This window comes from Strix uralensis, chromosome 1 (genome assembly GCF_047716275.1).
Source record: "Strix uralensis isolate ZFMK-TIS-50842 chromosome 1, bStrUra1, whole genome shotgun sequence".
In the NCBI taxonomy this organism is placed as follows: domain Eukaryota; kingdom Metazoa; phylum Chordata; class Aves; order Strigiformes; family Strigidae; genus Strix; species Strix uralensis.
In genome coordinates, this window is record NC_133972.1 from 97,361,424 (window position 1) to 97,385,853 (window position 24,430).

At 40.3% G+C, this 24,430-nt stretch overlaps 1 protein-coding gene across 1 annotated transcript; it reads left to right on the top strand.

Annotated features, from left to right (window-relative positions):
• The first annotated feature begins 2,033 nt into the window (after positions 1 to 2,033).
• Positions 2,034 to 17,156, top strand: UPP1 (uridine phosphorylase 1). Its single transcript, XM_074874858.1, has 8 exons — positions 2,034 to 2,141; positions 4,521 to 4,585; positions 7,841 to 7,958; positions 8,447 to 8,605; positions 9,626 to 9,740; positions 10,216 to 10,425; positions 11,918 to 12,064; positions 13,509 to 17,156. Exons 2-8 carry the CDS (start codon positions 4,533 to 4,535, stop codon positions 13,646 to 13,648), a joined length of 942 nt encoding a protein of 313 aa, XP_074730959.1. The 5' UTR covers positions 2,034 to 2,141; positions 4,521 to 4,532; the 3' UTR covers positions 13,649 to 17,156.
• The last annotated feature ends 7,274 nt before the right edge of the window (positions 17,157 to 24,430 follow it).

A 24,430-nucleotide genomic window follows, 5' to 3' on the forward strand; every position in this document is an offset into this window, starting at 1 on the left:
TGACAGCTGAATGTTCACAAGTCCATGGGGCCTGATGGGATTCATCCCAGAGTACGGAAGGAGCCAGCAGATGTTATAGCAGGACCCCTCTTGATTGTCTACCGAGGTCTTGGAAGTCTGGGGAGGTCCCTGCTGACTGGAAGCTGGCCAATGTTATTCCAGTCTACAAAAAGGGTGTGAGGGAAGACCCAGGGAACTACAGACCTTTTAGTCTAACCTCAGTTCCTAGAAAAATTATGGCGATTATACTGAGTACTATTGAAAGGCATTTAAAGACTAATGCAGTCATCAGGCATAGTCAGCATGGGTTTGCAAAGGGAAAGTCCTGTTTAACTAATTTGATATTCTATGATAAGGTCACCTGCCTAGTGGATGAAGGGAATGTAGTTTCTGGATTTTAGTAAGGCTTTGGATACTGTCCCTCACAGCACCCTTCTGGACCAGTCATCCAACTGTGGGATGGATGTTCACAGTGCGCTGGGTGAAGAACTGTCTGAAGGGCAGAGCTCAGACGGTTGCAGTGAATGGGGCTACATCTGGTTGGCAACTGGACCCCAGTGGTGTTCCTCACGGTTCAACTTCAGGGCCAGTTCTGTTCAATACATTTATCAACGATCTGGATGCAGGAGTTGAATGCACCATTAGCAAGTTTGCTGATGATACCAAACTGGGAGGAGCTGTTGACTCTCTTGAGGGTCAAGAGGCCTTGCAGAGGGATCTGGATAGATTGGAACATTAAGCTGTGATTAGTGGAATGAAATTTAATAAGTCCAGATGCCAGATCCTGCACCTTGGATGGAGTAAAGATGGCATAAATTGAGAGAGGAGTGGCTGGAGAGCAGCCCTGCAGAAAGGGGTCTGGGGGTGCTGGTGACAGCAGCCTCAGTATGAGCCAGCAGTGTGTGCCCTGGCAGCCAAGAGGGCAAACCACATCCTGGGGTGCATCCAACACAGCACAACCAGCCGGTCAGAAGAGGCAATTGTCCCGCTGTATTCAGCACTGGTGCAGCCTCACCTTGGGTACTGTGTGTGGTTCTGGGCCCCACAATTTAAGCAGGATGTGAAGGGCCTTGAATGAGCCCAGAGGAGGGCAAAAATCTGGTGACAGGGCTGGAAGAAATATCCTATGAGGAGTGGCTGAGGTCTTCAAACTTGTCTAGTTTGGAGAAAAGGAGGCTGAGGGGCAACGTCATTGCTCTCTACAGCTTCCTGAGGGGGGGAAATGGAGAGGGAGGTGCTGAGCTCTTCTCTATGGGATTCAGTGACAGGATGTGTGGGAATGGTTCAAAGCTCTGCCAGGGGGAGGCTTAGACTGGACGTGAGGAAGCATTTCTTTATTGAGAGGGTGTTCAAACACTGGAAGAGCCTTCCTAGAGAGGTGGTTGGTGTCCGAAGCCTGTCAGTGTTTAAGAGGTGTTTGGACAATGACCTTAACAACATGCTTTAACTTGGTCAGCCCTGAATTGGTCAGTTGGACTAGATGATTGTTGCAGGTCCCTTCCACCCTACCCTACCCAAAGTCATCTGTGCTCTTTTCTTACCACCACTTTTTGGCATACCAAAGTGCTACTAAAAGAAGTGCACTTCAAGCCAGTCTTGATACGTTTACAAAGACAGATACAGATACACCAACGTCCATACAGCCTAACCAGACTCTGCAATCCCAACATGTGCTTATATGGTTTTATATATATATATATGTTTATACTAGAAGATCATCCTGGAAACTGGTAGCCCCGGGGTAGCTCTCCCGAGGGGCGGTGGCAGGACACCCCGCGCTTGCAGCACACGAGGCGCGTTGCTCCCGGTCCCCTCCCGCACCGCGGCCCGTCCCTCACCGGTGCCGGAGCCCCCGCCCCGTGCCTGCCCGCCGAACAGCGCTTTCTGTGCAGCCGCCCCGCTCGCCCCCCCCTCCGCCCAGCCTCGCCGAGGCCCCGGCGGCGGCTGCGTTGCGTCCCCGGGCGGCCGCGCCGCCGGCGCGCAGGGGGTTAAGCGCGCCCGGTGCTGCGGCCCCGGCCCGGGGCGGGGCGGTGCCCGCCCGCCCGCTGCTGCCGGGAGGCGGCTGGGCCGGCGCGGCTGCAGCCGGCGGGGAGCGGCGAGAGGCCCTGCTCGCTTCCCAGCGGCGGTTCCCGCTGCCCCAGGTGAGCGCCGAGCCCCGGCAGCCGCCCCACGGGGGGCGCGGCGGCACAAGGCGGGGGCACCCCTGCGGCCCCCCGGCCCGCCTCGGGCGGGTGGCGGGGTGTCCCCAGCGCCTCCCGGCTGCCGCACCCCCCCGGTTGCCCGCCGGGCGGCGAGACCCCCGCGGGGGAGGGGGGTGGCGGCGGCGACGGGGGTGCCGCCGGGAGGGGATCGGGGGGGGCCAGGGGAGCGGCCATCGCCGGCTGCGGGGCGTCCGTCGGCTGCGGGGGGTTTCGGTGGAGCCCCCGTCTCCGAGGCGAGATGGGCGGGAGCTGCCGCGGGCTCCTCCGGCAGCCGAGCCGAGGCGGGGATGTGCGCCCTGAGCGGGCTGCAATTGTTCGTGCGGCCTCAAGAGGGAAGCCACAGTATAATGGTCAATTTTGCATGATTTAAGTTTTTCTAACGATGAATCAACACCGAACTAGAGCTTTTCCGTAAAGGTGCCATTAACTGAGCTTTTCCTTTCAAAAAAAAAGAAGCGGGGTGGAGAAGAAATTTGAGAGTAATTATAATGGATTCTGCGTGGTTTGAAACCATCAGTCGGAGGGGTTTTCACACATGATAAAGCGAACCGTGCCCTTTCTTGAGCCGAGTCCTGCTGGGAGCACGTTATTCTTGAACATGAGTTTTAACTTTGGCGTAGGAAGACTGCTTTGACATGGCGATAAAAATTTCCATTTGTTTGGACAATGTGAGAATTCTGTGTCTGTACGTGAATTGGGTGCCTGTCAGCCACTACCTGATTGCCGGAAGGGTCTGCCTTGGGAAAACTGCTTTCTACTTGCTCCTTTCTTCTATTTCTGCCAAAGCATCTCTGGTTGGGTGCTGTTGGAGAGGGTATTCAGGACCTTTGGACTATCAGAACTTTGTTCTTAGTTTTTTGAAGCACATCATGACTTAGGGAATCACAGAGCCGAGAACACTGTTAAAAATCACATGGTTGCTTAAAACTGTGAACAGCAGCTGTATGAGTATCGGTTTATTTGCAGCCATTTGTCATCTGCGTACATAAAAATCACTTTGCTGTTTCTTCGTCTTATCTTCCAACTCTTTGTTATTAGGACTTTCAGCCCTGCAGTTTTCTTGGAACAAGTGAGGCATTTTCCCCGTAATGTATGCGATATAATAGCGATACCCTGTAGTAACTGGCTCTAGTCACACGACCATAAAGATGCATAACTGATTCTAAATGCAACTTTTACACTTTACCTCCTTGATCATAGATTCTAGTATACATTTACTATATCTATTAGATGTGAAGTTTAGGTCTATTTAATAAAGGTTAATATTTTAAATGAAGAAAACTAATTGTCCTTATAAATTTTAATACATTTCCATTATTTGGTGGCTTTTAACAGGCAGACTTCAGGTTTATTTCATTTGGTTCTTAAGTTCTTTCAAAATTCATATATTCTATAATTCTCTTGCAAGATTGACTTCTATTTCCTTGTATTGTAATCCTGGGGTTTTTAAGGATTACAATCCTGTCTGTTATAATCGATGTGCTGTCAGGCTCTTTGTAAGGGAGGGTAGAGCAAAAATTTGTGATTCAGTACTTCCTGTAAGGGCATTGACAGAAAGTACCAACTTGGGCACATAGCCTTAGTCACTTCTGAAAATAATAACAAATGAATCATTCGTATCAGTACCAAAGCCTCAGTGAGACATTTGCCTATTCAAATGAAAAGGAGAATGCACAAACGAAAATTTTTTTGGTGTAGGTTAGAGTAATGGACTAGGAAAAAAGATACTCAAGATGGATGATAAATTAGAGTGCTGTGACTTTTTGGAGTCATGTTTTGTTTAGTCTTCCTCACCCTTAGGCTGGGGCAGATAGAAATGCTCTTAAGATCAGTAGGAGGAGTCTAGTGAGGAGGATATTATGAGTAAGATGCTTCCTGGACTCCGGTTTCAGGCATATGACAGAGATGAGTTTTGGAGACCTTCTGGAGCCAGAGGTGAAAGGGGGCTAAAGCTAGTTAGGTGGTCACTGTCGCTGTGGGGAGGTATAAAGGAAAGAGGATTAGTTAGCTATGAAACTAGCTAACTGGGTGTTGCTTATACCACAGAACAGAAGTAGTGGTGAGATGGGGGTTACATTAGCAAGGGATTAGTGTAGGCTTCAGTGGTTTGAAAGTGGTGATGGTTGGCCATCCAAAAAATTGGAGATGCTCGTTTTGCTACAGTTATAAAAGCTGTAGTGTGGCTGGATTATTTTGGGGGTTTAATATTCATGATAGTATCATCAATATAGAAGGTTTCTCTCACTGTTAATGATTATAGCTTTACAGATGGGACTATTCTGGTGCACTTACATCCAATTTTTTTTAATATAATTCTAGGTATAAGCATACATGGCTCCTGGTGTCTCAAATGAGAAGAAAACTGATGATGAACAGTCTTCAAAGTAAGTCAGAAATGAGTTATCTTGGCCCAAGTTTACACTTGCCTTCCTCCCCAAACTCATTACGCTCATTTAGTTTAAGATAAAAGTTTATCATACAAATATTGATTATAACATGAAGTATCTAGTTGAAGCTGTTTTCACAAATGGAGTTTTTTATCGGCTTTAACCACACCTACACAGAGGGCTTTGCTGGCCAGCCATTTTCATTTATCACAACAGTGATTTTTCCCAAGCATAGGTGATGTTTTTTGTTTTTTGTAATTTTTTTCATCTAGTGAGCTGTTGAAATACTGACTTTGGTTGCTGCGTATGGCCAGACCTACCTGCTTCAAGAGTTTAAACAAATGTTTCAATCTGTTTCTCTAATCCTTACTTTAAGCTTATTTTAGTAAAATTATAAATGCATGTTTGGTCCTCAGATATTCATGTTTTGTTTAAACCCCCAGAAGTTCTAGGTGCTTTACAACAGTGAGGGGAATAAATTGTCTGCTCCTTAGAGTTACAGGCCAAATATTTTTATCAGGCAAACTTTGCCTCTACTGTAAATCCATGGCATTGGTCCTGTGTACACATAGTAATATGCTTACTTTCATTGCCCATTTTACCCCAGGGTCCAAGTCTGCAATTAGATCTGGATGGGCAGATAACCAGTACAAGTTGGTAACAGCCCCTGGCTGCAGTGAGGCACTGGGTGGAAGAGTGTTGCTAGTAGGGTATGAGATGAAAAAGGTGAAATATAGACACTGCTGATGAAGGAAGCTGTATTTAGGCCAGGCATGAGGACAGTGGTGTTGGCACATACTACATGAATTCTGCTGTACTTTTAATAGAGGCCTTGCCTTTTCCCAGTTTATTTCCTGAAGAGAAGCTTTTATTGCTGGTGTTCTCATAAAGAAGGAAATATTTTTTGCTTGCCTAGAACAAATTGTAAAGTGATTTCAAATCATATCCTGTTTGTGTATAAAAGCCATTCCAGTAAACATCAGTGCAGCCAGCTATTTGAGCTGCATTAGTGAGTGACACATTAAATACGGGTAGAGTCCCACAAAAGTGAACAGGAATAATTCAGAGGAGGCAGTCTGGGAATTCTGCTCACGTGAGCTGGCAAACTCCTGGACTGCTGTCTGTGCCTTTCTGAAGAGCCATAAACCCGCTCTTTATTTCTCCCAGAGTCAAACCAGTCTCTCGGAGGGAAGAAGAAAGGCAACCAAAGCCTTTGGTTCTACCTCAGGTGGGATTTGTATGAAGAGAGGCAAATGGGGCATGTGGGAGGTGGAAAGGAATTACTACTGAAGGGGTGAACGAACCACCCGCTGTGTTGGGCTGATAAATAGAGTGGGTTGGGATGATACCTCTTACTTATGGCTCTGCAGCTGCTGCTGGATAGTTAGTGACCTTAGAGAGAGCATTTCAAAACCAGAAACAATCGATATACTCAGAATATTGGGGTTGTAACTATTTTTTTTTGCTTTCTGAGGAGCAGTTCAGTGACCTCAGTATGGGCATCTAGGCCACTTTAGGTTTCTTAAGGTAACCAATACATCCTGCACAGGATTAGCAGATCAGACATAGGACCTACAGAAAAGCACTGCCCTTCTGGAGAGGCATTAGAAGGCAGACAAGATAACCTAAAACATCTAAAGTAGCACTAAACACCTATGTTTAGGCTTCAAAGTGCTTCCTGCAAAGTCTTAACAATTTTTTGCATAAACTCCAGGCAAACTCTTGTGTGTCTCCTCTGACAAAGCAGTTTGAATTTGCTGAGCCATGCTGTGACTGCAGTGAGCCTTCATTAAGCTATTAAGTCATCTTCTTGTGTCTGGAAGATACTTATTGCTTGATTTCATCTCTTGGAAACGACTTTGAAGTATTGGCCAGTATTTTGCTTAAGCTTGTGATTATTGACTAGTCTTTCCTACCTGTTTCAACTGAACTTAAAACATCAAGCACAGAAGGCAGACGTTTTATGAATCATTCAGCTTGCTTAGTTAGTCCACTACCAAATGTTCCATGAAGGGGATCCCACATGCTAAGTAGTTCAATTTTCCCTCCTTACCTTGTAGTTTCCTGGTTCTTCAGAAAGTGGTCTGTTCGGGGTTGTTTTAAGCTGTATCAATTCCTTACAGGAAGCAGCTTAAGAGGAAGTGAATTTTTTTTACCTCTTTCTCTTTTTCTTGCATTTTTTTTTTCCTCTACCATGTTTTTTTATTTGCTTCAGATTTCTGTTTGCTTCTTTCCTACTTCAGATCCTCTGTACTGTTGTTACCAGTCTCATGACATAGAGTTTTTCCCTTCTGGCTGTATGACACAGAGTTAGAGTGAGCAAAATTGCCAGAAATGCCCTTTGGGCCTGTCTATAAAGCCCAAATCTTCTCACTCCTCTCAAGTGGTAAGGAGGGTCAGTCAAAACACAGAGGCCAGTTTTGCTTTTCAACTTTGCTGTAGATTATGTATGTAGTACGGTGGTCTAATTGAATATTCCCTGGTCCTGCTCCCATTTTTCTGCTCACTATGAAGACCCACCCTGGTTCACAGCTTTAATATTGTATAAGATAAAGGTTGCACTGTTGCAAATGCATCGTACCATCTGGGCTTTTCTTTAGCATATTTAATTGTGTGCAGTGAATGGAATGTTAAATATCATATGTGATTTATTATGAGATGTAAGAGGATCATGAGATTCAGGTTTTCCTTAATGTAATGTGTGAGGAACTAAAATAAAGTAGTGCAGCCATGCTTAGGTGTGGCATTTCCCAACATTTACTGCTTGACTTTGCAAAATTTGCATCTCTTCAGTGTGGGCTTTTGTATATACTCTGTACACCTCTCCTGTGAGGACAGGCTGAGAGAGTTGGGGTTGTTCAGTCTGGAGAAGAGGGCTCCAGGGAGACCTTATTCTGGCCTTTCAGTGCTTAAAGGGACCTTATAAGAAAGATGGGGACAGACTTTTTAGTAGGGCTTGTTGCGATAGGATGAGGGGTAAACTAAAAGAGGGTAGATTCAGACTATGTATAAGGAGGAAATTTTTTACAATGAGGGTGGTGAAACACTGGAACAGGTTGCGCAGAGAGGTGGTAGGTGCTCCATCCTTGGAAACGTTCTAGGTCAGGCTGGTCAGGGCTCTGAGCAACCTGATCTAATTGAAGATGTCCCTGCTCATGGCAGAAGGGGATGGACTAGATGATCTTTAAAGGTCCCTTTCAACCCAAACTGTTCTGTGATTCTGTATGTTTCACAATTCTGCTATCCTGGCAGAGAGAATTTTATCCATCTCTGCAACCCTCACCTGGAGAAAATGAAAGAAGACATCCTGTACCATTTTGCTCTCGGGACCGGTACCCATGATTTCCCAGCATTGTTTGGAGATGTAAAGGTAAGAAGCTTCATTTCATTCAGCAAGCCTCAGCTTTTCTGCAGAAGGCTGAAGTGTCTTCAAAATAAGACTAAATGTGTCAGCATACCGCCAGTTGAGGAATGAATGGAAAGGGGATAAAATTTTCTGGGTTCTTGTCACCTCCAGTACCAAGCAAAATGGAGGATAATTGTTTCTGACTTTCTCTTTCCATCCAGTAGAAAGACAAATGCTGCAGTCTTCAGCATTCAGGTAGAACTCCCTTTTGGGGAGCCTTCAAGTCAATATCTGTCTTTTACTAGTTTAAACAGGATGAAGGCACTTGAGTGCTATATAGAATTTTTGCATAATTTTTCTTCATGGCCTTTTAGAATGATTATGAGAAGAACCACATCAGGGAATAGCTTTGTGTTAATGGGAGGTGTTTGCATCCTTATGTTGATCTGTGCATGTTCTTTGATATACCGAATCATGCAATTGATTTTTTTGTTGAATGCTGTCCACACCAGTTTGTATGTGTTGGAGGAAGTCCTTCACGGATGAAAGCTTTTATCACCTACATAGCTGAAGAACTGGGGCTTGGAAGCCCTGGTTGTGACTATCCTAACATCTGTGCGGGAACTGACCGTTACGCAATGTACAAAGTGGGACCTGTTTTGTCAGTCAGTGTAAGTACTTCACTGAATCAGATACGGGACACAGTTCAATGATGCCGTTCAAAGTAGAAAATATGAGTGCACATTTCTTTTAAACTCTTAGCAGAGTCAGGATTTTAAGATAATATCAGCCATGCTCAAAATAGTACAATCGGCATATTAAGAATTCCTTTTTAGCCCTTTCTTGTAAAAGGTCAAATCTCTGACACCTTCATTCCTTTCTTGCCTCCTTTTTCCTCAGTGTACCACTGAGGTGTTGCAAGGATGGCCTTATAAATTTTTGAGCAGACTTACTGTTGCCTCATCCCTGTTCTGTATCGTGAACAATGGGGAAAAAAAGGTGGCTCAGTGCATGTGGGGTATTGGTAAAAATGCCTGTAATGCATCCATAGCTAAGTAGCTACAGTGGCATTGTCAAATGTGCTAACATAGCTTAAGAGTAGCATTCCATGGGACTTGTGCTGCCCACTCATGCATTTTAAAACCTCATACCTTTAATTTGTAGATGCAATTACATACTTTAATTGCATAACTGTAATATCATGCTGCACCCTTTCATTTGGGTTGTAATTATCACATTATCATGCAAGTTGAGGTGGACTTATATGTGCTGAACTTTGTGACTAAACCACAGTGTCTGTGTTTTGAAGAGTTTTAGCTTAACTACTCACTAGCATTTCAGGTTGGTAAAAAAGCAGTGGGGTTTTTCTGTGTTTAAGAAAAGTTCTGTGATGAAGTGCATTTGTCAACTATTAGTAAAGGACGCTGCTTATGCTTCTGAGGATGTAAATATTTTATAATTAGTGATTTTTAGAAATACTGTACTTCATCCATAGTCCACCCAAGACAGTGGGAGTCTTTCTGTTTACCTGCAGTGGCCTTTCAGTAAGCCCACAGATAAGGGTTTTTGAGGGAGTGAGTTAAATGATATTTGAAAAAAAACATCGGGAAGGAGATACTGTCTAGCTCCTTCTGTATATATTTTGCATTGCCTGTGTGAATGTCAAATATGAATTTCTGCTTTCATTTCAGCATGGTATGGGCATTCCTTCTATTTCAATCATGTTGCACGAGCTGATCAAACTGTTGTATCATGCCAAGTGTTCCAACATAACCATTATTCGCATTGGCACCTCTGGTGGAATAGGTATTTCCCCTCTTGATTTCTTTTTTTCTTCAAACCAAAGCATCTTTTTAGGAGAGTGAAGCATCTCTCTGCAAGTAAGTGATTGATGGTCAGAACACTTTTGCACAGGAGGTGAAGCATTTTGCTTCCATAATATTGAAAGAAAAGGCAGTATCTGCCTCTCTGGATAGAGAAAATGCACTTAGGAGATCTATCAAAGTGATGAGAAGGACATTCCTGTCCTGTATGAGATAAGAAAGAATATGTAGTTAAAAAGTAAAAATTTAATTCTTTCAAAAATTATTTGTAATAATAAACTGAAGCAGCTAGGTATGCACAAACAAAATTCTCTTGGTGAATTCAGGGGAAAAATTGATGCCTTTAAAAGCAGCGGGATTTGGTCAAGATGTATGTTTTATGTGTGTGGAAACAAAGCATTAATCACATTTTTCACATTGTGAAAAAATATGTCTTTTTTTTTTTTTTTTACCTGCAGGTCTGGAGCCAGGCTCAGTGGTTATAACTAGGCAGTCTGTAGATGCCACATTCAAACCTCAGTTTGAACAGGTTATTCTGGGAAAGACTGTAATTCGTAGTACAAACCTAGATGAACAGCTCGCTAAGGAACTGATGCAGTGCAGTAAAGAAATCAATCAGTTCAATACAGTCATTGGAAACACTATGTGCACTTTGGATTTCTATGAAGGTAAGGCTGGCAACAGACTAACAGAAGTGTATTGGTAAGCTGCAACAGATAAATATTGAATAATAATTTAACATTAAGGTTCCAGTTCACTGAACAGAATGCATTCCCTACTTTGAGTATTTTTCATATATGTAAAATCAAGCATTGTGCTTAGCAGTTGGCTACACTGAACTTTTAATTTTGTGGGGGTTTATCTCCCCCCAGCTCTAATAGATCCTCTGAAATACATACAGTCTACTATACACTTTTCATGAACTTGTCAGTTAGGTATGTTTATCACAAAATTTCTGTGATTTACTGAGGCATCCTAAAGGATTAGAGGAATGAGAATTATTTATGGCTGGTTTGGTTATTTGTGTTGTTGGTTTTTTTTTTCCCCCCACTGGTTAAGTATTTAAAGTAAATATGTTCTAAAAGAAGTGTTGGAACTTGTTTCCGATGCACATTTTGAGCAAAGCAGTGATCAGACAACTAAAGACAATACCTTGCTGAGTTGTGTCAATGCTGCTATGTAGGAGAGGCAAACCTCCAAGGCTTACTTTGGATAAATGTATAGACATTCAGGTGCTTTTCTGATCTCCCAAGTCTATTGACAAACATCTTTCAAATCTTGTGAGAACAGAGTGTAGGTGGCACCTGATACTGCTTTCTGTAGTTGTTACTGAATAGGTGACAAGGGGTGCAATACTGAGGGGAATACATGGTCTTCATAATAGTGCTCAAGCTTGGTCAGAAGCAGACACTGTCAGTTTGTGTAACTCTTCAGACACCAATCACAGGTGCAAGCTACACTAAAAAAACAGTGTCAGGAATGTTTTCAACTCATACAGCAAAAACTGAGAACAGGGTCAAGGGCATTGATTTAGGAGTACATCTGAAAACAAAAAAATACTGAGTAAAACACTGTAATTTACTTTAAAAAACTTTACCATATGTAACGTGCTGCTGTTTTATCTGTAGGTGTTAGTCTTGAATAATTTGAATAAACTAATTTTCTCAAAAAATTGTAATAGTATTACCTAGTTAGCTTAAGAGACTCTTCATCTTTTACCTTAGAGAGTCTGTAAGTAATAAAATGTTCATCCTTTTAGGGTTGCATCAGGAAGGCATTTTCGAGCCTGGCAGTTTTTCTAGACAATGATTAAACATAGAAAAAATACAGCACTTCCATGCAGCTTAAAGTTTGTTGCTGAATTTGACACATGCCCCACATGTGGGAAACTACTACTTACATTTTCCCATTTATGAATTTGAGAATTTAAGCTGGAGAAGACTAATAAAATCACTGTGATTCACATTATAAAAAATAAAAGTAATATGTAGAAGCTCTGCAGTAGCTAAGAATCACTTTGTCCTATTTGTCTTGCGCATGAAAATAAAGAGTAGTAGTAAAACTGGACACTGTATAGGGGAAACTGCAGTAATTGGGTGTGTTAGAAACTGAATTTGTTCTGTGACTTTATCACTGAATTTCTGCAAAATTACTTTGTAGGACAGGGCAGGTTGGATGGTGCAATCTGCTTATATAATGAAGAAGAGAAACTGCAATATTTGAAGGAAGCTTATGATTCTGGTGTCAGAAACATAGAGATGGAGTCTTCTGTATTTGCTGCAATGTGTAATCTCAGCGGTGTCAAAGGTAAGTGAATTTAAAATCACTTTATTCAAGCTGTAGGAAGTTTTCTGCATTGCAGGAGATTTGTGGTTAAAAACTGCAAATGAGGTGTTAACATACTGTAAGTTTTTTTAATATGCAGAAGATTATGGTTCTGTTGCTATGATTGTTTGATTTGTGTCACATGTATTCAAAATTTATGCAGACTTTGTCACATGGTTCTTTCACAGTTTAGTCCTGTTGTTTGCTATTTCAGCCTGTGGCAAGCACATAAATCATTAAAGCAATGAATTACCTTATGGCATTAATTTGTTTTCTTCAGTTAGTTTTTGAAGTTTATAGGAAGCAAGTGGTTAATTTAAGCAATCAGGTGATTCTCACATACATCTAAAACTATAATCACTTTCTATACTTTCATATCAAATTGAAAATATAAGTACTCTGTGTAGATTTACGTATTTAATTCTTAAACAGCTGAAGATTTTTAGTAGCATCATGAATAAACCATTCCTAATCATAAAATGAGTTTTTAATTTTTTTACACAAACCAACTAATTTTCAGTAAAGATTAGGCAAAAAATAAAAGCGATTACAAATAATGTAATACAGTGTCTTTCTACTTAACATGTTACCTATAGTCTCTCACTTTCCTTGGCAAGGAATTTGCTGATTTAAAACACAACTCAAGGAGGACGAAATGAAGAAAAATAAGCTAAAAGGCCAACAGTTACATCAAACATCCTCAATTCTTCCTGACTTGAGAGAGATTAAAAACCCAACCCATGATATCAGTGAGCCGTTAGGGAGCCTTGTCCTTTTTGTTGTCTCTACTTTGTACATCTGTAATGTGCATTACTGCTTGTGTTCTGCAAATTGGCACTAGCAGAAACCCCAGATACAGAAGAGTGATGGTAGGGCTCAGCTTGAGTGAAAGAAGGGATTTTACCTGTGGGGCTCTGATTACCAAAAGGCAGCAGATGAGTTTGAGATGAGCTGTGAGGTCCTCATGTACTTGGCAGTGCTCCCCATCCATGAAACTCGAGGTGGCTCAGCTGGTTCCAGAGGGATGGCATCTACAGCACAGGGGTTTGTGTTGGAGATAAGGTGTAGATAGTGGAGGGCTGTAACTACCCCTGCTAGAACAGTGTGTCTGACAGTTCCTGAGTACTTGTGAAATGTAATTCCTATCTAGAAAAACATAAGAATCATGATATAACAACAAGTATCTGCAGCTACCTGAGAGCTCTTGCTTTATTAATGTAGTGATCAGTTGTCTTAAACTATTTGTAACTTTATGTCATCCACAGCATGCTAGTCCCCTAGCATCGTATGGTACTATGCACCATTTTTTTGTGGTTGTTTTCTCTCATTTTTCTAATCTTCTAGCTGTTCCTTCAAATGTTTGTGCTTTTGGACTGTAGAAGTGCCAGAATGTCATTCCTAACTAATTCTGTCTTTTAATTTCTAGCTGCCGTAGTGTGTGTCACTCTTCTGAATCGGCTTGAAGGGGATCAGATTAGTAGCTCACATGATGTACTTGTGGAGTATCAGCAGAGACCGCAGAAGTTAGTGGGATATTTCATTAAAAAAAGTCTTGGGAAAGTATGAAATGGTCCATCTTTGTTTTATAGAAGCAGAAGGCTTCTGCACAGCTGAAATCATGGTCACGACTTCTGTGTGTTAAAAGATCTTTTGCCTTAGAATACCTTACTGCATTCCGTGTGTCTGCGGAAGTTAATCATTTATGTCACTGTGCTTTGGAAACTGAATGTGCTGAATGGACTTCAGTTAAGTTTTGCTTAGTTATGCGTTGCTGGATAAAAGACTCACTTTTCTGTGAATTGGAAAGTGGATCTGTTGTGAAGGACAAGCCTGCTGTAAAACACGAAAAAGCTTTATTTATCCATGCTATAAAAGAAAAACTAGGAAGAAAATCAATCTTTGTTGCCAAGTACTTGCAAACCACCAAATTAAAATTAATTTAAGAATGATAATCCCTTTCTCGTTATAAAAAATTATATTAATTATAGTTGTCTGTTGCTTCACTTGTAAAGAAAACTTAAAGTGAATGCAGTTTATTTTTTGTAAACTTTGACGAATAAACAATACAGTTTTCATATATTAAAATCTCACGAAACTGCAAAGTGTGGGACTGAATTTTCTAAGCATTAAGGACTTGACACTGAGCTGTTGAATATCTGTACTTACTAGATACTGATCCAGCAAGGTCATTTATATCCCATTTTAACTATACAATCGAACCAATACCCAGGAAGCATTTATACGTTAAGTAATTTTGCATTGAAGAACTTGAAATCTTTTGCTGAATCAAGGCTCTTGTTTACTGAAGAGGAACCAAAGGCATTCAGGAGATGCACAGCATGTTCACAGGACTGCATTATGGTAGTTAGTCTTTTTTTCCTCTGTTTCTTTTTAAAGTGTTTTTTGTGTCCGTGTCTTCAGGACATAACACTCACTGTTGCAATGGTTCCCGGTTCTGAAGAACTGCAGAATACCTATTGACTGTACATGCCATCAAAACCATTTCTGCAATTTTTTTCCACTACCTTGGGTTTTTTTTCTATCCTACTCACCGCTGCTTTGCTGCTGTGGTTAGAATATAAATATGTGGTCAGCTAAAGAAAAATGCGTTTATTTGTTTTTTTTCGTACCGCAGTGGAGGGTCCAGTCCTAGCAGGAGTCACAGGTCAAAAGGCTCTGAATAAACTCTCAGAACAGCTGTCTCTGATCCAACTAGTGAGATTTTCTTTTCGAGTATTGTAGTCTGCAACACTCTGTTAACAAGCATAAGAGTTAGATCGAAGAGGGAGTGATGTAGTAGTAGGCACATTCACCAAGAAGTGGCAGAAACCGGAAACAATGTGATGAAAACATTAAAAAAGGAAGGGGTGACGCTTGTGAACAGGAAACTGCCAGTGAGGATTAGTCTCCTTAAATCTGATGAATTTTCAACTGGAGAACAGATAAAAAGTTAAAAATATTAGATTTTTTTACATTTAATAATTTAGTCTTCCTATAATTTTAAAACCACATTTTCTTGTTTATGCTCAGGATATACAGTGAATGTAAGTTTTCAGAGAAAGCCTTTTTGTCCCTAAGCTTAAGGGAAGGAGTCAGGGGAGAATGACTCCCCATTTAGTTTGAACTGTTTCTCTCCTTTTAAAAAAAAAAAAAAAAATCCGTGCTTAACTATGCCTAGTGCTTGCCTGGCCATTGCACAAAGCCCTGTGAGATCCCTTGGGAAACATGCAACAAAGCACATCCTTGCTCTGCAACCTCCTGTTCCCAGAACAGTAGCAAGGAGATAAAAACGAGATCACTTAAGAAGCAACATGCTGCACTCTAGGCTGAAGAGAAGCTATGCCAGATTGACCAGTATGGGTTTGGAGGAGACGGTTTGCTGCTGTAAAATACTTATTATGAATTACCTAAAGAGGAGAAAAAATACTTTTATCGGGAAAACAAAGAAACACCTAATGTGGCTCTGTGAAGCTTTGGGGAAGCGTATTATTGCAGTTGTCCTGAGGTATGAATCTGAAATGGTGTGATTTGTATTTTGAAAGGAAGGATAGCAAGAATCTGGAAACCAGTTAAAAAGAAAAAGTTCTTAAATTGTTTAACAGTGTGAACTGACAGCTGAAACTGCAAAGGTTTTGTATTTACAGTCATATAAAGGTAGGCACTTCTGTTTTGATAACTAATATGAAAACTCTTATGTGCTGTATGCTGAAATATAGCTAGCATTGTAGCCTGCCTCAGTTGGAGCTAAGGTTCAAGCATTCATGAGTGATGCAACGATTCTATTAAATTGATACACAAGGCCCTAGCAGAAACCCCTGGAAGACTTCAGCTATTCACTTTTTGCCAGTATGTCTCTTCTCCTTCCCACTGTTCCTAGGACATTGTACTTTTCTTTCTACTAAAATATTTTTCTTCTGTGCTTCCTAACAGATGAAGTAAAGGGATATATGACAAAATTAGAATTCACAGGAGACCAAATATCCTTGTTTCTACTGGTCACAATCCTGTAATGCTGTATTCCTAATGCAAGAGGGCGCTCTATAGACACATCTAACGTGCAATAAAATACTTTTCTTAGCTTCCGAGGAAACTTGCCAGAATGTTACCCTGATAAGAACAATTGTATTTTCCCTTGTGACTGCAACTGGACAGAGAGATAAAGAAATGAGTCAGCTGTGTGCATCCGGCAGTGAAGTTACCCTACCCTTCCTGTAGGTTTTACAAAGATATCCATAAAAATTTCTAAAATACTTAACACACTTTTTTATATTCAATCAATTCTTTAATATTAGCCATTCACATTCTTTCTGTAGAACATGAATTAGGATTTGGAGTGGTGATATTTTTAAAAGCATATGTGATATTACATACGTGTTTTATATTATATAGTGCAGTGTCTCCTGGTAGATCTACAAATCCTGCAAATGCCAGAAGATCAATTTCAGAGCAAAGGCCTGCTTTTGTTCTCTATGCCATCCTCAATGTAGCAATACATTACAGAATCAGTTTACTCCAGAGATCAGAAGGGATAAAAGCAAAGAAGGAATGTAGAAGATACAAACAGGGTGGAAGTGTGAAGGGAGAAAACAATTCTACCAATGGTTTGTTCTGTGAGTCATGGTGTTATTCTGGCCTGTTCCTACCTTTTTGTTAAAGAAATGGTTGAGACCATAATGAAGATAGGCTAGAATGTTTCACGTTTGCAGGAGACTAAGAATGTGCGGTAACTTGATTAGTGACTTGAAGGAGTAGGTTTTTATTTTTGGCATCTTGATATACTTCAGAGGACTTTAATGGAAGGTATGAGAAATCCTGAGAAGGAACATTTTGTAATGACCTATTGCCAGAAGTGCTTAGAGTATAAATGTTTTTATCTGTCCTTCAAAAGCCAAGCAAAATAATTCAATATTTTCAGTATTTCTTGAAAATATACACATATAATATGCAATATCTTTTTTAAACATTCATCGTAAGTCTTTGCAAAGCATTTTCAGTGCATTATGTAACAGAACTGGATTTCCTTCTCAAGTCTGGATCTCAATATATTCCTAAATAAAATGTTTATACAGTTGAATCGGAGATGTGTTTCATTTCTGTTGACAAGATAGGTCAAAGAAACTAAAGTGTGAATGGTTTTAGATTTGCCCATCAGCAGTCAGTTATGTTCTAAATGCAGCACTAAGTACTGTGAGGAATAAACAGAGCTATTGGGGATCGGATCTGCCTGCAACACCGGAATACTAAAAAGCACAGTGGTGTGATTTGATGGCATTATTACAGTTGCTACAAGATGTTGAGGTTTGCTTTCCCTGAAAGTTTCTCAGTTTTTAAGTTGGAGTGACTTAATACGTGCTTTCTCTTTCTAAAATAATTACCATTTAATATTATACTCCAGAGTATAAATTAAATTACAGTTAAAGAAGTCTTCTGCCTGAAGAGAAAGGGGGTCACTAAATAGAGCAACATTAAGTCTAAACTATGGTACGATAATAGAAGAAAGAGTAATGCTGACAGGGGCAATGCTTTTGCTCTTGCTACGAACAAAATGCAGCAGCAGATAAAGACAGAGCCCATTTTACACGACACAGAAACCCGATTCCAGATGCTTCTTCTTAGTGCTGAGGTTGTAACTGTGAGAAAATTTTCAATTTACTATCAGTCTGTCATATTACAAGAATAAAATTCCTAGAGCTGTCCAGAAGCTCAAAAAAACCACTGACCTCCTTGTGAGATTGGGCCTGTTTTGTTTGTTTAATGTGTAGCTCCATTTTAATCAACCCTGTTATTTGACCTTGCCCATAACTACCATTTTTCATCATATCCTAACTTTGCACACAGGAAGTGTCTCCCAGGAAAGATGCTTCTAATTGACGTCATCCTGCAGCCGCTTTGTCTGCAAAACAGGTCTGTGCCATGTAAATATTTACGAGTAGTACTCCTAATAATGTTAAAAGGAAAGCCTTGTGATCACACAGTAAACCTTGTGAAAGAAATTGTGGGTGGTGGTAGGAAAATATGCTAGTTTACCAGATTCCCAGCCATATTGTCACATGATTTTACTGCATACCTGTCTACCAAAAAGTGTTTTTGGCTCCTGGGCTTTAACCTATTTAACATACAAAACTATGTTTCTTTGAATGTGCTTGCCAACCTACTCTAATTAGCCCATATTAAAACTGTAGGCTAGACATGGCATGTTGATGTTATATTATAAAGCAGTCAAGCTTTAAAACTAGAGATGGGTGCTGGCAGAAGGTTCTCTGCCTTTTCTGCCCCAGTGGCTTTGGATATCTTGCATATTCTAAGAGTAAACTTTTAAGTTATAATGAAGACAAAGCCTGCTAAAGCTAAGCAGAAGCAGAGAAGGGCAGGCCACTATCTTGTTCTCACCTGGAGACCTGATTCTGAGCGTATTATTTTCCCATTCCAGATGAATGAGTGAAGCACACAGTGGAATATATGACCTTCTAATTTGCCCTGCCATATTCAAAGTGTTGCTCTTGACTACAGCCACCCTGTTAAGGAGCCCTGAAAGCATATAATTTATTTAGCCTACCAGCAACTGTGCTGTGTTTGAAGATTTTCAGGCTGTTTGTACATGCAACTCCTAAACAAAGTTGCTATTTAAGGCTGATAGTTGCACAAGATACTGCTTGACGGGTACTGATGAAACCTAGATTACTCAAAAAAGCTTTCAGGATGGCAGCAATATAGCTGACGTGTCTTTCCAAAAGTATTCAGAATTGACCTGCTTTTCCTGCCTGTGTGCTTAATTTTTAATATTATTGTCTCTTTTGTGCCAAGGGTTTGTTGCAGGGGGCAGGATGGTTTGATTTCATATTTCTACAACATTGCAAATAATACAATTGAGCTCATACACCCTGTTTCTTCTAAAATTACTTTCAGAAGTAATTTCCCAGAATGCCACTGCAGGGATCGTTCTTGGTTGAATGTTTATGAGGTATCTTTCATAAATTTTGTTCTAGAAAAATCAAGTCTACTACTGGAGAACACCATACTAGGGAAGAATGAGTATCTTTAGGAAAGAACAATGATATATGAGGGCAAATGAAGTTAACTGAACTTGCTGGTGAAAGGTGTTTGTCTATTGGGTGTCTTACATAGTAAAATGAGGAGTCAGTTCATTAGTACTGAATACTTATTGCATACAAAATAGTTGTTTCCTGTATCCATGAAAATCTGTTTAGCACTAAAAAATAGAATGCAACGTTTATGAGTAATTATATAGAGCATAATAAATTATGCACATCACACACTCGGATGAGCAGAGATTTTGCAGAATTATTTGTTCAGAATAATTTGGCACCTGGTTTATGTGAGCTGTTTTAGCTTACATACTAGTCAGGAACTGTCTTCTGTATCAGCTGCTTCGATAAATAACTGCTTGTAATTCATTATGCTGACTGATTAGTTTATCATTTCCTACACATCACACACTATTGATTCTGCTCCCAAGCTTTCCAAAACGGTTGTGTCAACCCATACATATATTCACGATATTCAATTAATGACAAATATTTGTTTAAAAATCGACTGTGCACAGAATTTTCATCTCAACTATCTCAGAATTTTGCCTTTGGTCCTGGTGAGCAAAATTACTGTATGTACTCTGAAATAGCAGGGATTATTAGCATTGCTTGACTAAAAGCAGAAACATCCCTTATGCAAGTGGCAGCCAGCTGTGGAGCTTCTTGGTGAGGTATGGTCTTCCTTTTGGGTTGTTTGCCCAGCTACACCCTGCCGCCATTGGGCATGCCGTGAGGAGAGCCCCAGAGCGGGTGGACGAGGGGAGAGGTGAGACGTGGGGACATGTCTCTGCTGCACAGCACCGGGGCTGCTCTTCAGTACTGGGGAAAGCAGAAAGATGGTAACATGCTTGATGACTGCTGGAGGTGTGTGCTTTGCCAGTACCATGGAGGAGGAGTGTAGTGGGAAATGGGGGTTAATGGAAGAACAGAAGATGTGCTCAATAGACCCACCTTCACACATAACTTAATTAATCCTGCCTTAGAGGTACAAACATGCTTAACATCATTCAGGTGAACAATGAGCTACTTATTTTTTTAGTACATCCTGAGGACTTTCACATTTCTATTTAAAGCTAAATGATTACTTCAGTAATTTTTCAGCTTCAGAGCAGAGAAAATAAAAGGAAATCTCACTATAAATGAGGCATAAACGTGTTCAACTACTCATATTCTGCCATGACTGCATCTGTGATTTCTGCTTTGCTGGGAGGCAATTTTTACTAGTATGTAAAAATTTATAAATTCATGACATGTATATAATCCGTTTTTTCTCTACTCCTTGAACTCATGGAAAATGTACAAATTAGAACAGAAATTTGCACCATTTCAAATACAAAGATTTTACCCCATTAATCAGTCAGCTTAACATGAAGTGAAGTAACTAAGCTTCACAACGTGCTCTGGGGGGCTAAAAACTGCTGCTGGGTGACCCAAATCCAAAGCTTGGGAACGGGAATCTCAGGCACTGGACATAAGACACTGGCTGAACCTCATCCCATGGAAACTGGCAGAGTTCAGTGGACCTATAGATGTGCAGTTCCTTGTTGCAGAAGTATCAAACGTATTTGTTTTTTAGATTGCTGCCTTAGCTAAAATCTAGTGGATGTCAGATTCCTCAGTGGTGACTTCTGCATCCCAAAAGTTTTTAGATTTTTTTTGGATTTTACTCTTAATGTGGAAGAATAGCTGTGAATGTGAAGATGTCTCTTTCATTCAATAGTAGTACATTTTGCAGAAAGTGTAATGATGCTATTTACTCAGCAATATTGAGAAATAAATAATATTTGTTCAGGCATCACACTGTCCTAAAGTGTGTGTATGTGTGATTCGTGATTCAGATTTTAGGTGGTTTGAATCACCTTCTATAATGTCTGTGTTATGTGTCTCCACTGACCCTAGAGAGAGCTTTTGGGGATCAGATTCTACCTTAGACAATTCATTTGGGTAGAACAAAACATAAAGTTTCTTCCTCTGCTCAAGGTGTCACTCCTTATCAGTAGGGCATCATCCTCACCCCCCAGCAGAACAGCACAGCTCTGCACCACCAGAGACCTGCTGTGTCTCCAGGTGGCCCTGCTGCCACAGGTATGCGCAGGCTCCCCTCCTGCAGATCCCCCTGCGCAGCTCCAGGAATTGCCCTTCCTCCTCTTTGCTATAGGAAATACTGGAAGACTGTTTTTCATTCTGGGTAGCATGTGGCAATTAATTAACATAGTTTTCTGACTCGCTGCAATATTCCACCTCTACGTAGGCAATGTGTGCTGAAAAAGGAGAATGAAATGTCGAACATGCACCCTTTATAAGATAAAATTAAACAGTCATATGATGATGCAATGGGACCACCACAGTGCTAGATGTGTACTTGTAAGGGTCTTCTAGATGTATACAGACATTTATAGGGCTATGTGGTTAAACAGTGTACTTATTTTCCTACTATTCTTTTTTTCAAAAATCTAAGCACATGCATGCAAAATGACATTAACGCTGCAGTGACAGAAAGTCACCAAACTCTGGAAAAAGACGAATGTGTGTTACATAGTCTTTTTTCCTGTTGTTTACATTCATTTTTATTCCAGAAAATATAGAAAGAAATGCAGAACATATACTGTGGAGTAAAGCACCCTGAAGGGATTTATACAAACCCATCCCCTTACTGTTCATTGCACTGAGGAGCAAATGGAAAGATGAGATTCCTCAACGAATGCAAAACAAGAGGCAGAAACATAATCTCATCTTTTCTCTGCAAGCAGGCAAATCTCTTGCACCATTCTCTAGTGCTGGAATTAATCAGCTTCTGAATAATACGTACAGACTGCTGGGGGAGATGATTCTGAGTTAGAAAGTCCTTAAGAAGCCACTCTGCAAGTGGATGAAGGAAAGAAAAGACAATATGGGGCATGCTGTACACCAGTTCAAGGCTCTATTCTGGAAGAATTGGCTCTGCCGTGTGAGGCAACCGGTAAGTTTTTGGAAATTTTATGAAAAGGATATTTTCAATTGTCTTTTAGTATCTGCTGGAAAGAGTGTATCTATTGTTTTTCCCTTTTCACTGCAGATTGTTAAAGATAGACTGGCTTCAGCTGGTTCTTGTTTTGCCTTTGGTCTCCTAATTGTTGAAAACACAAGTAGAGAAGAACAGTGTGTTTTAATTCTAAAATGACAGAATACAGCAATACTCCCAAATTTGCAAGTGAGATAGGAAATCTCATAAAAGTTTTGAAGAGCTGCAGCTTATCTTTTAATTATCATTAGATACTGCTAATGCTTGTAGCAGTGGCGAGGATGAAAATCAATTTTCTTCACATTACAGGTATCACTAGTAATGTAAGAAAACTTGCACAACTGTGATCAAAATCTAGATATGGAGAATGCAAGGATTGTATATTAAACTTGTATATACGTCTAAATTTCCTTATCCACTCCACAAAGCCTAATTTAACCTTTCAAATTCCAATATGCAGAAGAGTGTGGCAGATACTTCAACAGCAGTCAAAATTAAAATAGTATTCAAATATGAGATGAGATGTCATTGTTTGCTTTTACTGTGATTGACAGGATTTTTAAAATTTAAGCTAGGAGGAAGCAAATATTCTCAAGTGAGATAACATTTTTGTGGAAAAAAAAGTCACTTCAATTAATAGTTTCTCATTGATTTCCCTCATCTGTAATGATCTGGGGATTTGCAATGAGGCATGTTGGCTGCTTTGGATAGGATTACTTCAATTAAATGAACATACAGCTTTTCATTTCAGATATATTTCACTTAAGTGCAATTGTGATTTAGAAAGAGAATTCCAAATTATTTCAAGTGATTTTTTTTAATATGAAAGGCTTTTTTGGGGAGGGAAACTGTTGGTTATATTCTTCCTCACTCCTAAACACTTCTGTGTGCTCCTTATTCCTCATACTTCAATTAAAAGCATTAAGTGGCTTCTCAGTATCTCCTGCTCACCTCCATGCTGAGCTGTTTCTCTTCTTGCTCTGTCTAGTCTTCCCTCTTACATATTTTTGAAGGACAAAATCTTCATTCATGTAAGTTTTAAGTTTGCCTAATTGGTAGCTTTCCTGAATAGAGAGTTCACTGAGATACAGACTTCCCCAATGAATTACAATGAATGACCCAAAGCAAACTTAATGCTGCCTGTTCAGAGCCAGAAGCTGCTCTGGGGAATTTGAAAAACCTCCTTATGTGCTCATTGTGCAAACACTGAGCCATGAACTCCATCTGCAGTTATGCAAGGAAAAATCCACGTGAATCATTCACCTATACAAAGAGCAGGTCAGACCCTTGTGACTGAAGAGAGAAGTATCTTCTGAAAGATCTGGTGTGCTTCATCTCTGTATTATATTGTGTAGATCTATCTGTAGAAGGCAATTGTCTGCTCATGGTTATTTCTCAGCACTTAGAGCTAGAAGACAAGTGTGGTCTGTTGAACTAATGATGCGTCATGAGTGTCATGTGGCATTAGTTGATATTACACAATGAAGGGTGAAGGGACTCTGAAAGACGTAAGAGTTCTGTAAAGAGTAGGTGTTTTGACTGAAATTCAGGCAGGCATCAGTGCCTCTTATTAACATGGTTCAAAGGCAGCACAGGATAATATGTAAATTTGGACATCAGCTGAATTTTGAAATTGCAGTTCTGTAGAACATAGCTTTTCATTTCTGTTTTCAGCTTTTTCTTCTGACCTACAGATTCTGGAAGTTCAGGAGATACATACTACCAGGCAACTGAATTACTTAAGTTTTCTACCACTGCATTTCTTAACTATTGCTTATATAGCATTTATTACCACCTGAATTTGCAGCTAGGTAAAGGATGTAATTTGATTCCCAAGCTCTCTTGCTCAAATACCCTAATTTAGAGGAGAATTGGGATTATGATCATGTTGTGAAATGCTTGGAGTGTGTAGTTGATAATGCTGCTAATGGAAGAAAACAGAAACATAGCCTATACTAAAAAAAAGTTGCTATTATTAATAGTTTTCTTTTGGATTAATGTTAAACTTGAGAGAAAATGCTGGTATAATTCTTGCTCTTCATCTACCCCTACACTGTCATCTGTGCCCTGCTTCTGTCCTTTACAGTTCATACTCCTTTCTTCCACACTTTAAAAGATATAAACGTTCCTAAAAGTTGCTTACTGCCAAGTGCCCTCTGTTTTGCACATGTATGTTTTTACATCAGTGCAAAAAATTAAAAATAAAATAAAATAAAATAACACTGAACGGTTACAAAGTTGTCTCCTTTTATTAGCCAGGTCCTAAAGCTCCATTACCAAATTCCCCATTCTTCCCAG